The sequence below is a fragment of the Balearica regulorum genome, chromosome 5 (genome assembly GCF_011004875.1).
Source record: "Balearica regulorum gibbericeps isolate bBalReg1 chromosome 5, bBalReg1.pri, whole genome shotgun sequence".
NCBI lineage: Eukaryota > Metazoa > Chordata > Aves > Gruiformes > Gruidae > Balearica > Balearica regulorum.
This window is the reverse complement of record NC_046188.1, coordinates 28,779,779-28,798,042: the sequence shown is the minus strand read 5'-3', so window position 1 is coordinate 28,798,042 and position 18,264 is coordinate 28,779,779. Positions and strand designations below refer to the sequence as shown.

Below are 18,264 nucleotides of genomic sequence, written 5' to 3'. Positions count from 1 at the left end.
TCAACTCTGTTACCCCAGAGGCACGGCCACTGTCACTGATGGGCTCGGCCTTGGCTCGACCATCTTGGAGCCAGCTGGTGTTGGCTCTGTTGGACATGGGGGAAGCTTCTAGCAGCTTCTCACAGAAGCCACCCTTGTAGCCCCCCCACTACCAAAACCTTGCCACGCAAACCTAGTACAATCACTCTTGAGACGAGATGTCACACTGGCTACAGCTGCCGAACGCGCTGGCTGGGTACCCACAGTGAAACCAAGTTCTGCTGTGTTCTCTCCAGCAACCCATCCTAGTAAATTAACGGGATGATGGTGTAGCCATATAAATCAAAAGGAAATGCCAGAAGCTGAAAATACTTTGAAAAATGTGTCATTTTATTTGTACACTTCCAAAGTTGTACGTAGAAACTTATAGTACAGTCCTGCAAATTTACTCATTGCTAGAAGAACTGCCAGGGACAGGGGAAGGTATTTATTGATTGATCATCAAGTTAGAGGGGAATAAACAAACAAAAAAAAAACCACCGGAAAAAATTAAAAAAGTTATGGAACTCTCTTCTCTCTTTTTTTTTTTTGTTTTTAATCCCCAAGTACAAATTTTATAAATACAAAACAAATTCACAAATTACTTTGAATGCTAAATAAATATCTACTTAATAAACTCAGACTGAATACCTCCAGCCAGCACTGGTACAGTACTTAAAAGATATGCAGTTGTACTCATTCATGTGTAGTGTTGAGAAGATATGCTCAAACAAGTTTTAAACATACACACAGTTTCTTCAACTGTGCTACAGCAGAAGATTTTATCTGAGTTGATAAAGCCCTCAATACCACAGCTCCTACAAAATCTAGAGGATGAAACAAGGTCATTTGGTGCAGGAAAAAAAACAATGTACTTCTGGCAGATATTTGGACACATGAATGTATTAAAAATGTACAAAACCTCTGTAAACCAGTACTGTATCCAGTACATCTATCAAAATTATTAGACACTGAATAAAACTGTAGCAAAGGTAATCTTTCCTACATTCTCCTGAGTGCTTAATATTACATTGAGAATATAGTGCAGGCCACACTTCAAGGTGGTTAAACAGTTGTTATTGCTTTATACAGGTATGACGACTGCGTGATTTAACATTTCATTTTATTGAACATAACAGATTCCCTCAAAAAATCCTTTGGAAGGCAGAGGTTAGATTCGTGACTTCTTTGCCGCAGGAGCGGCGTGGTCCACATTACCAGATGTGATCGGAAGTCCAAGCTTTTGAGCCTGAATGTGGAAGAAAGCTTGAAGTCTAGTTCCAGCTTTTGCTTCACTCGTGTTACGAGGGTTGTATTCAAAGCAGTTCGAAAACATCAGCTCAATGTCTTCAATGAATTCAGCTAGTAAATAAAAAGTAAAGGAATTCATTTAGCATGCCTCAAGTCATCAGAGAGCAGTACGATAAAGCAGTATGATGCCACTCAATTAGTACAGTGATCCTGCACAGAGTTGCAACACAAATGTGTCTTTACACATGTGTCAAGTTTCTATCGTTGTATTTGTGAAATGCAAACATTCTTAAATTTCTCTGATTATCAATAAAGGAAATAGAAATCAAGCAGTAACAACAGTACCTTTTCTAAATATTTCATCAGCATCACTCACTGACATCAAAGGCTTGAGAAATTACCAGCAGTTTCTCAGCTGCTCATCTCTTATCTATCTGTACATCATGTATATTGGTAGTAGAAGAACTACGTTCAATGAATCTTATCTTAAAAAATATTACTAAATGCTCTTTTAAACAAGAACTACCACAAAATCCCAAACCAAACACAATTTCATCTTTCTAATCCTCTGACACAGCTCTATTTTAGGACAAGAATTCATTTTAAAGACAGAGAACAGGGTTCATTACCTCTTTCAATAAATAATACTTACATGCTAACTTATATTCACATTTATTCACTTTTTCACGGATAATATTTAAGGCAATAGGTTTTTTGATGATATCATAGTAGTCTGGTACCTTTAAAAAAAATCAAAAATAATTATTCCTAGACAAACAAGTGGAAGCTTAAAATTCTACCTATGTAAAAAAAATGAAGCAAATCATGTGTTAGCAGAAAGCATTTGGTTTTGTTCTTAAACAAACAGAGGAGTCCCAAGCAACCACTTCCATTTGCTGAACTGAGTATTAGTTTTCAGGTATTGCATTTCCATTTTTTGTGTCATTTCAGTGGCAGACTACAACATTAACCAGCAATTCAATGAATAAACCTAATCCTAAATACCCTGTGAACAACTGTAAGAAAATTGCATGAGCAGATAAGCATTACAGTGTTCCAGCTATTCCCATCTGTCAAGTACAAAAACTATTTCCAAGATTTTAAAACTTTGCATTTTCCTGTAACATATTACAATATTAAAAGCTCCTTAATCATGAATAATGGCCCGTTTTAGTCCACTACCATTCACTGTCTGGCAAGAGAAATGAAATCCTGAGATTCTGTTTAGTTGGGTTGAAGAGAAGGTAGTGAACCGTTCTGTAGTGAGCAGGATGCAGTATGCAAGTACCCGAGATACAACAGTTGCTCGGAACAGCGTGTGTGTGGTAAAAGTGAGAGGAGGAAAGGGATTGCCTAACCCTCAAGGGCACTGATCATCTGGATCACAGGTTTTGAATTCCAGGGAAGCACCAAACTCTGGGTGACTGTCTCACTCAGAGTGGGGCAGAAGGTGAAAGGAAAAGACAACTGATCCAAATTTGACCTTTTTTTTTTTCTCCCCCCCAAGAACAGAATCCCACAGGCACCACCATGTATGTTTTAAAACCAAGTTCTTGGTTATGGCCTGCAACTTTACTATATCAAGTGCAACCTGCAAACAAAGCTAGAGAAAGAATTAGTAGAGAAACAGAAATCGATTGACATATTTTTCATTCCTTTCCCTTTAGGAGTGCTGTTTACTTAACCACTAAAAAGAAAGGTAATGTTCTTTTTCTGGCTTGCTGTGCACTGATAATTCAATGTATTCTTTACATTGTCTTAAAGGCAGCAAAAAAGTTTAAACCAAAATTTCTATCATGATGAAGAAAATCTGGGTCACTCGGGTATGGATTTTTCTTTCCAAACTATACAGGGACTATCCCTTAGTGACTGATTCAGGCAAACTGGAATGCACTGAATTCTAGCAGATTCTTTTTATTGCAATACAAACCTCTACAAAGCAGCACTTACTTTGGGTACCTACTTTACCATCAAGAATCTTAAAATCTAAACAAGAGGGAAATTAAATTAAGACCTAAGCTAAGAAATCACCTTTTTACTGCATTATAGTTAACATCAGAGTGATGTTCCTACCGCGTTATTTTATTGCAGGTCTGTTCTCAAAATACCTTTGCGTAAATTGAAGATTAATTCAACTAATAAATTAATAACCATGAGCTTACCTTTAGCACTCCTGTGCTCTGTTTGTTGGGGTTTTTTTTCCAAATCAAAACATTTCACATTTTTAAATGCCTGATGGCAAGCATATTTAACGTTTTCCCAGTAATACGTCAATTGGAAAAGTTATTTCTGGCACCATATATTTGAGCTGAAATGTGAGAGCGCTCCTGAATCCCACTGCTTAGCTGTATCCCCTGGTTTGGCAATGCTATAAAATCCCAAGTTTCACTGGCAGCAAACAGGATTCTCAACTATTATCATTCCCTCTACAGTTCTATCAGTTACCTGGATTTTGGAAACCAGCTTCATGAAAGGCCAGCTGTCGTCATGTCGTACCAGTTCCACTACAAGCTGTTCAAAAGCTGAGAGTTCATGGACCCCCCCTTGACGTCCTGAACTTCTCCTGTTCAATGAGGTTTGAGGAGATGATTCTGGGGGAGGGGGGGAAAAAACAACCAAAAAACAAATCACAACACCCCACCAGATAAATATAAAAACCTGACAAGAAAATAAAAAATAATAAAAAATGTGAAACATCATTATTCTTGGGTACTAAAACTGTAGTTTCAGGGCACAACTTATGTAGTTTGGCTTCAGGTATTAACTATGCTACAGCCTTGTTATTAACCACTAAATGTCTCTCTTGCCGTACAAAATGCTACGTACCAGGAGTTAGCTGGGTTCCTCCTCCATTGTCCTTCATCACATTAATTTTGGAAAGGCTTTTTTACACTGATTTCAATTTTAAAACAATTTGTTGAACACTTGAAGAAAAGCCCTATTAGGCAAAAACATAATAAGCTGCCTGCTCCTAACTTTTACTTCCACAAAACCTCTATTCAGAGTGGTTTTATCTGCTTTCAAGAGTAGTCAGCAGGGTGGTTACAGAATAAGCCCAGAAACTCCCAATGACGAAGGACAGAAATGGTGCAGAATACAAGGCTGCCACTCTGGAGTGCAAGCTCTTTTGCACTCTTCAGTCTCACACTGGGTCCTTTTTGTTTTTAAAAGGTTATTGTAGCTTTCCAAGTATTTCCCTACCATCAAATACTTGGTACTAGCTTAACAAGCAAGGACACAGCCCTATACCAGATAGACGACATTTTTCTTGCGGTAGCAGTTTCTTTTTGTATGCGTATGTTCCCAATTTCACTACCTTGCCTACATCTGTGTTCTTCACTGTGTAACTCTTTAATAAAACAAAACCATAAAAGCTATAAGCAAACATTTGCATGGGTTAAGGCATAAATATCACTTCCACTTACTAGCAATTCCTCCACATTGTGTGCAAATATGAAATTTCAAATATGATCAATCTCCTTGGCAAATTAAGTATTTGTTCTTTAGACACCTGAAATATTTTTAAAGGTTCACTTCTGTCACTGCAAAAGAAGGGAACTGTTTTGTTGGAAGTAGTAAAAATGCCTTCACCACTTCTGGTCTCCTTGCTCTACCACACAAATATTTTAGCAAAGAACAGAACATGGGTTTTGTTCTGGACAAACACATTTCTCTCACCTGTGGATTGTCGTTTCCTGCCTCTTCTCTTGGGTTCAGTAACAGGAAGAGAAAGCTTTGAAGCAGAAACTGGATACTTCTTAAGCCGTTCGTTCGAGTCTGGGGTATCAACAATTCTAAATCCAAGAGAATTGGAAGGGCTGTTTTCCAGTGTGTTATCAGCACTCTTTCTTCCTCTTCGTCTTCTTCGAGGACTGAGTAATTCCACAAATACATCTGCTTCTAATGAACTTTGGCTCTGACGAGTGGTCCGGCTGTTAAGTCTTAAAGAAGGCTTTGTCTCTGATGAAGAGACTGATTTTAACTTTCTTAAACCCCTTCTGGTAACTTTAGATGAAGATTCAGTTTGCTTAGGTGTGTTTTGCTGACTCCGAGAAGCATATCTTCCCTGACGTTGGCTGTTGCGACTTGAGAATGGATTGTTGAGTTTGGCTGCTCTCATTTTTAATGGAAACTTGACCTGGGGTCTTCCTTGCTTTGATGGGCTACAAAAAGCGAACAATTATGTTTATTTATCCCAAAATTCCATTCCTCTCTTTTCTCTCAGTTTGCTAATTCAGCATTTAAAAACCTCAAGGTTTCAATCCAAGGTTGGGCTGGTAAGCAGCTGGCTTTCAAGCCAAAGCAGTCATCCAATTACCATTATCATAAATACAGCTCCAAAGTCTCTTAAATATTATATGGAGCACATACTTTAAAGAAATGCTCAGAATTCTGATCACCCTTGCAGCTTATGCAATACAAATGCATTAACTGGAGCACCAGCTATCAATTTCTGTAAATCGCTTATTTCTCACAGCAATTGTAACTCCTAGGATTTTTGAACAATATTATCAGCTACATAAATAAACTGCAGTTCTAAAACACTAAGTATAAAAGTTATGCCCATCAGTAAGAGCCAAAGTCATAACAAGCTGCAATTTTTAAAATAAACACCTTTTTCGGACTGGATTTTCAAGACATGTGCTTATGTGAACAATTACTCCACCTAATAATCAAGATGGTATTTCAGTAGGAAACCACTTTAACAGATGTCTGTTTACCTTATCTCTTCTTCCTCTTGAGATTCATCCTCCTCATCTTGCTCTTCTTCATAATGCTCCTCCTCACTTTGTCCCATTTCATCATAGTGTTCCTCTTCTTCCCCTTCTCCTAGTCGTTCAGCAGTCTCTTCATCACTTTCCACAGAAGGTCTCTGTCTGGAGGAGAGGCGTCTAGAGCGCTGTTTTGGTCGGCACTCTGGACAAAACCAGTCTCCTTCAGGAATGACCTAAAAACAACAGAAAAAAAAAAAGCAAGCATTAGTAATAGGCAATTAAGTTGTAAGAACTACTCAAGTTTTGTGTGAAAAGGAAGCACTTTTCCCTCAGATACCTTCAGTTTGGGCCTGATACAGTAAGTATGATAGCCTCGATCGCAGCCATCACACAGCACCATGCTTTCTGCATCGCCTTTCTTTCGACACACTTTACAGCGAGCATTGAGGATGGACTTTGACCAGATGACGCTTCGATCCAATGTAGACAGATGAAGGAAGACTTGGGACAAGCTGGTAGAAGAAAGAAGTGACTCTCTCCAGCGATCCAAAACTGTTTTGTAGGATCGTCCACCATCACTGGCATCTTCCATTAAAGAAGGGGATTTAAAAAAAAAAAAAAAAAGCAGAGTAATCAAACTTATTTTTCAAACATCCAGGTTATTCTAGACTATGAGGTAAGGCTCTGACTTCCAAACACATATCCCAGTTTACAACTGCTAATATTATAACCTTTGTCTTATCTCTTCAATACTTGAATATCTCCTCCTTAGTTTCCAAGCTGCTGAAGCCCTAAGATTTTACCCTTCAATACTAATTCAACTTAGAACTTGCACATACATATGACATAAGACATAAAAGTCTTATTTGGACATCAACCTGGAAACCTAACAATTTGATTCAATTTATAAATTACAGAAGATTATTTAAGACACAACAAACAAACACCACACTCCCAATTTACTTTTCCTTGTACGTACATTTTGAAATCCCAAAATATTTACATTTAAAGAAAGTACCTGGCATTAAACAGAGACTTCACTGACAAAAAAACATCTTAAAGGGCTCTTCTCATCTGCTCTTGCCCCTGCCCTGGTATAGTCTAGCAGACAATCCTTCCGCCCTCTCCCCACGCCTCAGTGCCTTTATTCCTGCCTTCACGTCTGTGCGGTTAACCAGACTGGATGAGAGTCTGGTTGAAATATAACTGTTTTCTTGATATTTTATAAGCAATGCAACACACATGAATCTGTGGTACACACCTAGTGGCAAACCAAGACGTGGGATCCTAATTAAGTCAGAAGTAATAGCGAGGGGGGCGGTACCGAACGGGAATGAGCAGCTGGGAATTACAGAAGCAAATGGGCAGTTTGAGGAGCTAGATAAATGAGAAGGTATAAATTACACCCTGCACTGCTGCTGAGCCAAAAGGGAACTTCTCTATGAATGTTGAAAGCTATTTCTTGCATTTTAAAGCAAGAAGGTTTAAGGAGAGTAAGAGACAATACAGTAGTACTTTTGATTACAGAAGTGTCCATAGATTTCCCTTCTAAAAGTGATAGTCCAGTTATTACTGTGTGATCTCTGGTGGCTTAATGATGCACTCCAGTACAAAACGCCACCTCGCCTGCTGCACCAGTTACAGTGGGTACAGGAACAGCCTACAATCCACCTGTCTGCCAAATGATTTCTTCTCAAGAATAGGAAGAGAAAATATCTAATAACAAATAAAATGAAAGGACAAAAATAAGACTAATTGCTCTCTTGGCAAGGCCTTTATGCCTTCTCATCAACTGGCTGTCAGGATTTGCCTAATCTTGCATACATTTGCATTAGCAGCAAGCAGCACAAGAGAAGTGATGGGAGAAGGCAGAGGATAAACAGGCAACACAGCTTCGTAAATAAAATACAGCCACTCCTGAACTACAAGTACAAATCCGGATTTCCTAAAATCTCCTACTACTTCGTCCTTAGGTTTCCCGTCTCAAGTTCAGTCTTAGTAAGGATAGTGGACAAGCACTGCAGTATATCTCTCAATGTGTTTTTCAAAATTCAGTAAAAAGAAAATTAAAACAGCTTGTCAGGGCACTAGAATCTATCTGAAGTGAGACCCACTTCCATTCTCAGTTCTGCTGCAGATTTCTACTATAACTCTGGCAAAGACACTTTATCGTAAGTGTATGTACAGTTTGGCAAGCATTTCTTTTGCTGACAATGGCAGCTCAAGCATTATTACTTTTTTTTTTTGGCAGTTATTTCTAGCCTGGATTGGTTCACCAGTATCGTTCATCACACAATGTAAACACTCACGCTGCAAAATGGCAGTTGCAACACAGAGATAGAAGCTACTAACCACGACCTGCTTCAGCACGTCCTGCTGCTGAAAGAAACATGCCAAACGACACCCGCTGTTTCAGATCCCAATTTGTAAAATAAGAATAATACTTTTTTCTTCCATCCATCATCTTACTCATTTATATTGTTAACTTGGCGGGAGAAACGGCCTCTTCCTTTGTGTCTGAGCAGCTCTACATTGCGCAGTGGGATACCCCTCTGTCAGCTAAGCCCACCAAGCCTTGCTACAATGCAAATGAAGTTGTTTGACAGATCTATGCACTCATCTATCAATAGCTAATTGAGTTCAGGGAAGGGTTTTCCATTTTAGTATTTCTAGAAAGGACATGCAGTTGCACAATGCTGTGAAGTTTCAAAAAACCCAGGGGCATTAAAAGGAAGGGGGGGGGGGGAGGAGGAAAGGATTACGTGAACATGCAGATTTCTGTCCCAAAGTGACAAAAAGAAAATACAGTTCTTTATTTCTCATTGCAGAAAATATAAAAAAAAAATTTTAAATATCTTTGAGCTGTATTTGTTTTACTACCATGTTTAAACCTTTGTCTTCAATACCACAATTCCTTCAATGTAAGGAACTGGGTACAAAATTATTAAAGTAAAAAAAAACAAAACCCAACAAATCTAATAAAATATTGAATACTTTCTAATTGTTAGCAATACAAGTAACATTTAAAATTTACCATCTCTCTGACTAGTCTTGTCTTCCACTCTCTTCCTCTTTCTATCCCCCCAGTGGTTCCTTTCATCATCTTCTGCTTTACCTAACATTAAATTCATAAAGTTATTTCAAATACCTTTTTGAAGTGTGGCGGATTATCTTTTAATCAATTTTTATAATCCATACTTATGTAGTCTAAAAATGTAACTAGAACAGTGATTCCCAACATGTGCACATGGAAAAAGGTAGCCAGGGAAGGGTAAGAGAATAATGTACATGGAGGAATTGTACATCCCAGCATTTACTTTGACTTCCACTACAAACAGAAGGCTTCAAACCTACCCTCCCTTACCTTTCTGTCCATCTCCGGTACAAATGGCTACAGGAGCAGCTTACTGACCACAGGTTTCTCTCTCAGCAAACAACTAGTCTGGTCTAACGAACCTCCTAACATCCCAAAAATATAGCCAGCTTATGGGCACAGTCCTCAAGGACCAAGAGAACCAGCTTGTCTGTCCACATGAAATGACATACTTCAAGTATTTTTGTGCAGGAGTGTTCTTGAGTATCAAAATTATTAAATTACTCTCCCAGGAAGTAAGAGCCATGGTAAACCTCATCTGCTCCAAATGCAAGGTACGTTCTTTGACTGCCTTCTCAGAAAACAAAAATTCTTCATCAGAAAAAAGCCCACTTCCACTTTTGCTGCCTCTGCTCATGAAACTCCGCAGGGAAGTAACGAAAGCACAGGAACAAAGCATGCATATATACTAATCCTATCCCAGTTCACTGCTGGAATATGTCTGATGCTATTATGAGGAGGACGATTATAAATAGAAAACAACTTTGAGAGTAGAGAAAACAAAAATAATCAAAATCTAGAAAGAAAGGAATGGAACAAAGACAAGCAAAAAGGGATGAAGAGAGCTGTAATTCTGGCCCCCCCCCAGCAGATGTGCATGGCACAAGTTAAAAGGGAGGTAAATGGTTCCCAATATTAGTCACAAAGGTGCTCCCATGAATTAGAAGCCAACCTTTCGTATGGAAATCTGAAGGATGCTTAATGACTGAAGTCCTGCACTTGTGCAGAAGGCAGGGTTTTTTCGTGCCTGCCTCACTGAACTCCAGGGCAACCAAATCACTTCATCATTTTATACCTCAATTTTCACATCTATGTAACAGGAATGATGAGACCTACTTCTCCACTGCAAAGTATTTTGAAATGTAAGGAAAAGTAATTTATACTAAAAAAGAAGAAAAATCCACAATAAAAATTGCTTATACCTCTTCCCCGTCAAATATATTTTTTTATCTGAGAAGCAGCACTTTAGAGTTTCCATCAAACAGCTATTTAAACAAAACAACAACAAAAGCTTTTTTACATCTTAACTCAGAATTTTTGCAAGAAAAACATGTACTGCAAGCTACACCTCCTTTTTGTGATTCTCCCTAAACATTACCTTGGGCTGGACTGAAGGAAGAAAAAACAAAATTTTCATAGCTAATATGTAATGAAAGGATTTTCAAAAATGCAATTTCTAATTAAGAAATGCATACAATTTGAGTCATGTTACAGTTAATCACCAGGCAACAGAAGATTAGCGGCCATCTAGCAGCTCTGCAAGGCAGAGGGTGCTGTTCCTTGGGTTTCTAGATCTCCTTTTGCATTGCTATCTTCTGTGTCAGTCCTTTCTTACTCTTCCACTTGAATATTTGGTATGCACCTCAACTCTAAACTTATCAGAATCACCAGCGAGGCTCTTGGCAGCCTGATAGAGCCTCAGAACAAAAACGGAGCAGAGAGGAGCAGCTGGTCTTTTTATTGCTGTGCTGGGTCCCTTTGTCTGCTCTGCACCCTGGAGGCCACCGGGATAAACTTGCCAGTGACTGCACTGAATTTCCCTGCGCTGTCTTTAGTACTAGAAGCTGTAAACTAAAAATTGTTAGGTACGGTTCCATTCCCTAATAGGAATAGAGCACTGTGAAGGGGCGGCAGAGAGGGAAAAGAAACTCACCAGTGAAGGCAACAACTGAAATAATGACAAAAAGACAAAGCACATTCAGTTTGTTTAAAGCAGAAATGCGCTTTTTTTAACCAAAAACGCTCCCCTGTACTGCTACCAAACCAGAACTCCTAGCACTTGCTTGACTTTCAGTGTTTTTACTTTGGTGGTAATTAGATCAGCCTAAAAAGTTGGATTTGTCAAGTTTAACTTAAGAAACATATGCAGGCATTTTGTCTAGGGGACTGTTCCATTAAATAGTTGGAACAATTATAAAAGCAAAAACCCTTCTGTTAGAAAAAAAGTGAGTATACAGACACAATGATCTGTATAAAAACAGGCAAACAGAAACAAAACCCCCCCAGACCAAAACCCAGTGGTTACATAAAAGCTACTTTCTATCATCAGAGTACTGTTGGCCACTTTCTAGAGGGCCAATGAAAGAGGGCATCACGGTTCCTAGCACAAGGCAGTCCCCAAGCAAGAAGCAGCGTCCACTTTTTAATAAAAGGTTCAGTGACACTACTAACACTTCCTTGTCAAGTAGGGAACTTTTCTTTGCCTGTTATTCATTTGCTAGTTGCAAATGAAGAAACAGAACTTGCTATGGGAGCATGCAAAGACACTGTTTCCAACTGGGGAGCTTAAGCTGAATATAAGATTATGCAAATTTTACACACTTGTTTTTTTAAACATGTCTGAAACACTGAAGAGTTACATCCAGGAGGGGCTGCGTCCAAAACTGCTGCTTGTTCTCTAAAGTGCCTAAGCTTGCCAGATGCCTCTCAAAAACACAGGTTTCCTTGACACCTTGCAGTTGCGCCTACTGCTCACATCCAGAAGTTCCCAGTCAGAGCACCCTTCATAAAACTAGCTGCCTAGCAGTCAGAAAATTCAGCAGCGAATAGGCATGTGTTTGTTTTAAGCTTTCTTTACTACAAAGCCACGGCTCCTCCAAGAGCTCTCTAGTGACAAAACCGAAATCTTGCCTTCATTCAGACTCGTCTCCTGCTAAAAGCGGCCCATTACGCAATCGAAAACATGAGACGCTTGGCACCAAAGGTAAAGCAAGGAAGAGGGAACCTGACGCTAGTGCTTAATGGTTAGGGCAGTAAGCCAAAGCAGATGAGAACTGGGATCCTTCCTGCTCCCTCAGCTATGTAGGTTATTCTATACATTACAGTAATCTTACAGCAGTACCATTTTTCAGAGCAAGAGAGATGCACAAGCACAGTATGGTAAATGAACATATGAGATTTAAGACATGCAAATCACATAAGATTGCTTTCCCTATATACTTTGTCACATGGTATAAAGCATCTGAAGGACAACAGGATTCCCAAGTTAAAAACAACCAAGAAACCCCATCATCATTCAAAGGGTCAGGCAAAACCATGAACCATCATTAGATTATGGCAGAGTTAGGACCACTGAAAAGATGCGGGAGGATTGCTAAAAAACTTTCTCTCTAGTACTTCAGGGACACTTTTCTTCTTTTAGTCCTTTTCCTCTAACTCAGGATGCCCAATCTATGGCCACAACCTACTAATAGCCAAGTTTTTCCCCTTAAGGGTGCATTGTGGTAAACTTACAGCTGTCAGCAAGATGTTGTTGCCAAAATACTCTCAGAGAGAGTCTGGAAATGGAGGCGTATACTGCACAATGTATTTACAACCTGCACGTGCAGAGTAAATACGACAAACGCTAGATGTACTATCAATAAACTGTCCCATGCACATGTTGTAAGTCTAATCATATAGCAGGAAATAAGCCATATCATGCCTGGCTTGGAAAGGGCAGACGTACTTGAGTTGACCAAACACTTAGCCAAGTAAAGCTTTTAAACAGCTGGAGTTTAAACTACTCCTATGCTCTCCCGTTTCATCTCAACCATTTGCTGCATTTTGCTCTTCTAGAGGTCATCACACTGATAACGAAAACTTGTGAAAGGGAACCCACACCTGCATGTCAGAGTCTCTGGCACAAATCTGGCTCAAACTTATCTTGAGCAGGAACTGATACCCAGACAGCAGACTCCATGCAGGAGCAGCCGAGATGGAGAAACAGTTTTAGATCAACTGTGCCATGGGGTGCTAACAGCTGCATTTCATCTTAAACTACTGTAGCAAAATCTGCCAGAGCCTAAGGATTTTGTATGCAGTCATTATCAGAGGAAAGTATCAATTTAATAGGATGTGGAGCAGTCTGTGCTCTGGAGGACCACTGGTACGTGCTGCACTGGTAAACCACGCTGCACTCTTGCAGATAGGAAGTAAAGCAGTCCAGCCGAGCAGAGAGCACAGCTCATCCTCAGTGCAGCACCCGGAAGGGAAGCCTGGCCGATACAGCTGCCTCGGGAGGGAAGGACCACCTTTACACACTCCTCCAAGACAAAACCCCAGTTTTGAATTGCAAAGGGATCCTAAGGGATTCAGAGCAAAGGGATCACTGGAAAACAGTGACTTCATGCACTTTGAATCCCCTCTGTCGCCCCTAGAGCACGTCAGAGGAATTCAAGGAAGGTATATGTGTTCAAGTCAAGCTATAAATATGCTTTAGTTTAAATTTTTCTTGCAACCTTTTATTTCCAAGTTTTACAGCATAAATGCAAAACCTGAGGATCTGAAAGTTTGCAATGTAAATCTTTACTGGGTTTTACTCTAAATATTCTGTTACTGCTGAACAAGGTGATCCAGATAAACCAGGCCTATACTGCTTTCATAGAAACAGTATAAAAAAAGAGCATATATTTTTACAACCTGAAAAACACACAGAAGAAACTCATGACATAGTTACGACACATTGGCCTCCACAGTAATGCTGAATTAGGGGATACTCCTCCAGAAAGCACGCTCATTTCTGCCTAAGGGTACAATTTGTCTCCAAATGCATCACTATAATTGTAGTGCCATGTAAACAAGGTTACTGAGAAATATCCCAGGTTAAATAGACATGTATTTAAGAGTAAAATATGCTGTTACTTAATTAATACCTATAATTCAGGATATGCAAAATAAGAAGAAAAATATTAACATTTCCTCATGATCTATGGCCTTGTAAACTGACAATCTAACGTTTTTTAATTTTACAATGGTACATAGCAATAGGTTAGTTATTTGTTCGTTTCCCCTAACACGTCCCTCTAAAGCATCCAGTCTTACAACAGCAGCAAGTGGGTTTGGGGTGGGGGTTTTTTAGTTCTTTGGGGTTTTTTGTTTGTTACAAAATCTTACACAAAATTAGAGACAGAGTTTAAATTCTGAAAGCTTACCAAGAGGTGCTTTGAGAAACCTGCGCTCAATTCCTTGTTCTATCTGAAGCAATGCAGATGCCAAGCAGTGGACCACATTATTCACTGGCTGAGGAGTACTTGTACTTGTTGATGCAGCACTTGGAGCTTCGGTCTTTAACCCAATGAGTCTGGAATAGAAATGTATTATTTTTGTTAAAAAAAAAAAAAAAAACAAACCCCACACTTCGAATTTAACACAATAGATACTTGTACAGGTCTGTATCCACAGTAGATTTTTATTTTCACTCCATTTACATGCATGGACTATGGACATGGACAGGTACTCACAGGTGTGATTAGTTATCCCAGTTCTCGTTTACTTAATTAGCCCAGTTAATCTAGATAACTCGCCTTTAGGCAACAAAGCTATCTAAATTTCAAGAAACGTGGATGACAAACTTCAATACAATTAAGATTTCCAGAACATTTCATGCAACATCCATCAGCTATTTATGAGATATTTCTGTGAAGAACACAATCCCAATAATTCTTCAGTGCAAACACTTCCAGTGGTGAGATGCAGCCTTTTAGAATACTTCCATCTGCAGAAGTTCAACTACATATATCTCCACATTACTAATATTTTTGAAAAGAAAATAAATGAAATAAAACCAGAAAGTAATTTTAGAACATTAAATCAAGGATTGTTAACTTATACGTTCTCATCGTTGGAGGACTTTTCTGAAATACTAACTCTTCATGTAAGGAAGAAGAAAAAAAAGGGTAGGCTTCCAATAAAACAGCCTTCTTTGACCAAAGACTAAGTAATCATTTCAAAGTTTAGTTAATTTTCCTGAACCACAAACATTAAGTATACTGCAGGAAAGCAACTCACACTAACGAAAATAAAATTCAATTTCTACTTGGGATTTAAAAAAAAACACCACCAAAACCAAAAAACCCAAACTAATTAAGACTGTCTGGATTCTGCTTTATTCTGATGAATGAGCAATGCTTTTTGGTTGTCCCTGTTCTTTTTTCACACTTAAAAGCTGTTCATTATATTTTGCAGTCACACACATTTTGAGAGCCTGAAAGCAAACAGAAAAAAAGCTGCATAGTTATTTACATTTCACTAGTCAAACTCCAAGGTTTTAATGAGATGTCACTTGCTCTGAGGTGGATAAAAAGCCTAGCATCAAAAGCAATGTCACATGATTTCAGAATCCCATAGTCTCTGTTTTAATATGCAAGACTTTATTAGAGTAGACTTTATTCAGAAACTTTGATGGAGTCAGTATTAAATGGAAAAAAAATGAAGCAACAAGCTTCTGCAATTGAATTGAGAGTTGGCAATGGAGCAAGTGCCCAAGGTAACTGGGGACAGATAAACTTTAGCTTCTTAATTAAAACACTGGAATATTTCTATATTGTGGTTTTCAGGAAGCAAATGTCTAAATTGCATCATTAATATAAAGAAGGATGACCCTATCCATTTTGCACACAACTAGAGAGCTCGGATCTGAAGGGCAGTCTTATAGGAAAATACTAATTCAGCAAACAGAAATAAAAAGGGAAAAAACCTTAAAGAGCTTTAAATTCCTACATCCAACACAGCATTCAAGAGTCCACCCAGAAATACAGCTTTCATAAAAGTCTAATTGCAGAAAACCTCATAGAATACATAAGCAAAGAGTATGTTAGTATAATGATAATCTCCAATTAATCTTTTTTCCTGCAATATTTCAACATTCACATCCTATCAAAACATACAATTTTATATGTATTATGTAAACTAAGGTAGATCTTTATTTCTGAGAAGTATGTAACTTCTGAGAATTAAATTTTTAGAAATCTTCACAGTTTCTACAGTTTGATTTACAACAAACACCAATATAGCATAGTCTCACATCTGTCTCCAATGTTTGTTTAAAAAAACAACACTTTTACAGTTGGAACACCACAGGATTGCATATTTCCTCGCTTTTACTACACTGCAGCTTGCTCTGCATAAGGCTCATCATTCATAAAGTTATAAGATTGTATCTCTGTTTTGCTGCAGAGCTAAAGGTTAATCCACTGTTGCACTGCTGGTTCTTACTGTGACTCGAAGCAGCACATTGGCCAGTTCAACCAGCAATTTGTTACTATTACCATTTTCCCTTATAAACACCCCTACTCTTTCCACAGTGTTAGGTTGGGGTTTTGTTTTGGGTTTTGTTTTTCTTCTGGAAAACAAAACAGAAATTGCCAGATTAATTTTTCTTTGCATTTTAAATGATTTTAAAATGAATTCACATATTCCTTACTTGATAATTAACGTTCATTTTGAGCAGTGTTAATATTTGAATAGTAGAAGTTGTAAAACTTGGCGTCTTAGTCTTACCAGGTAATAGAAGTGTCATTTAGAAAATGTAAACAAATGCAAAAAAAGTCACATTTTACAACTCAAATCTTAAAAAATACCATTCCAGAGAATTTGAGGGTAAAAATAATTTGAATGTTAGAAAAACAGAGCACTGCTATAAAACTCACAGGGAAGAGCCATTATTTAAACTGTAGCTCTTACCTGTCTTTCACAATAAACTTATCTTGATCATCAGTTTCCATTTCTTCAGGTTCTTCATTCACAGTTTTAATTATACCATTTTCTTTGTTTTCATCATTCAGAAACTCATACCGCCCATGTTCTAAGGCTGCTCTCCAAGATTGTCTGTCTGTAACCTGAAGCAAACATACAAACTTGGAAGTTTCTAAAGAATCAAAGGCCACAAACTTTTAGTACCAATTACTGTCTACACTTAATTTAGTTACACTTTCAGTACAACCCATAGCATGCAAGAGTTCTCATTTCAATTACAGACTCAACGGCACCACCGTGCTCCTAGGTATTCTACAATTCACACATACCTTAATAGCCCCCAATGTTCCTTGGTAGATCCTGTCTTCAATGTCCAAAAGAAAGTCTCTAAGTCTCAGTTCAAGCTGCTTCTCTGCAGATACGTGAGATCCATCATGGGCATTCTGCATCCTTCCCCGTCCTGAAGGAGGTCTGAAGTCACTTTGAGGTTTGTCTGCAAAAATACCAAGTGACTTCATGTTAGTGGACTTTGTTCCTTAAAGTAGCCACTGGTGAGGGAACAAAGATAGTACAGGCAAAACAAACTAAACACACACATTCAAATCTCCCTTCCTGTAGCGATGGTTGTCAATACCAACATCTCCATGCCAACTAAGGGATCTGACCCAACCAAGCAGAGTATATGTTTAAGGGAAGACCTATAGATTAGCATCCGCTCATCCCAACACACAGGATGAGAAATTCTTGTCAATTTAAAAGTCATTCATTTGTCTTAAAAATGCTTTCTGAAGTAGCAGATAATCAGCAACAAGTGCAAGGAGGAAAAAACCCCCAAACAAACCACCAAGAAAAAGAATAAAGTCACATTTCTAGTATTTTTCATATTTGATAGCCCTTTCTTTACAGAACTCTTCAGTTTTCTTTCCTGCACAGATCTTAATCACAGCAACATTTGAAACCAGCATGTGCAACTGACAATCGCAAAAACTAACACAACAAGATATAATCTCCTTTAAAAACCTATCTTTAAAACAAAGCAAACAGATAAAGATAAGATGACAAAGGCACAGACTAGACTGTGTCCTCCAGTTAAAGGTGGAGGGGGAAAAAAAAAAAGGGAACAAGACAGCATGATAATTTATAAAAAGAAGGAAAGAGCAAAAACCTTTTCATCAGAGTGAAAATTCATGCAAAAACTCAAAAGCCACAAGAGCTAAAAGCACGCCCAAATCCTAAATTAGCACTTGCAAATCTCATAGGTGGCAAACATTTCTGTTCACAGGATTTACTTTAAATCCTATGAGCGCAGTGATGAGGAGGTAAATGTAAGAACTTAGAGGTATTTAATCAAAAATTACCATAAAACTGGTGTTAAGGAAGTACAGGATGAATGTCTAAGATGCTCTCAATTGCTGAAACAATTTCCCGCACCTCAAAGTAACTATGCAAATA

The 18,264-nt window shown here is 38.4% G+C and overlaps 1 protein-coding gene across 3 annotated transcripts in view; it reads right to left on the bottom strand.

The window, feature by feature from the left end:
* Positions 1-348: 348 nt before the first annotated feature.
* The window catches only part of BAZ1A (bromodomain adjacent to zinc finger domain 1A), a 65,920-nt gene continuing 48,004 nt past the window's right edge, over positions 349-18,264 (bottom strand). For 2 of the 3 annotated variants that reach the window (XM_075753983.1, XM_075753984.1), the window contains 10 exons: positions 17,142-17,305; positions 16,801-16,955; positions 14,271-14,419; positions 9,019-9,099; positions 6,322-6,569; positions 5,991-6,217; positions 4,948-5,432; positions 3,715-3,860; positions 1,922-2,009; positions 349-1,380 (listed from right to left, as the gene is read on the bottom strand). In XM_075753983.1, the coding sequence (XP_075610098.1) occupies positions 1,190-1,380; positions 1,922-2,009; positions 3,715-3,860; positions 4,948-5,432; positions 5,991-6,217; positions 6,322-6,569; positions 9,019-9,099; positions 14,271-14,419; positions 16,801-16,955; positions 17,142-17,305 (1,934 nt within the window). In that variant the 3' untranslated portion in view covers positions 349-1,189. The remainder of the gene's footprint in view (positions 1,381-1,921; positions 2,010-3,714; positions 3,861-4,947; positions 5,433-5,990; positions 6,218-6,321; positions 6,570-9,018; positions 9,100-14,270; positions 14,420-16,800; positions 16,956-17,141; positions 17,306-18,264) is intronic. The other variant, XM_075753985.1, reaches the window with a different exon arrangement.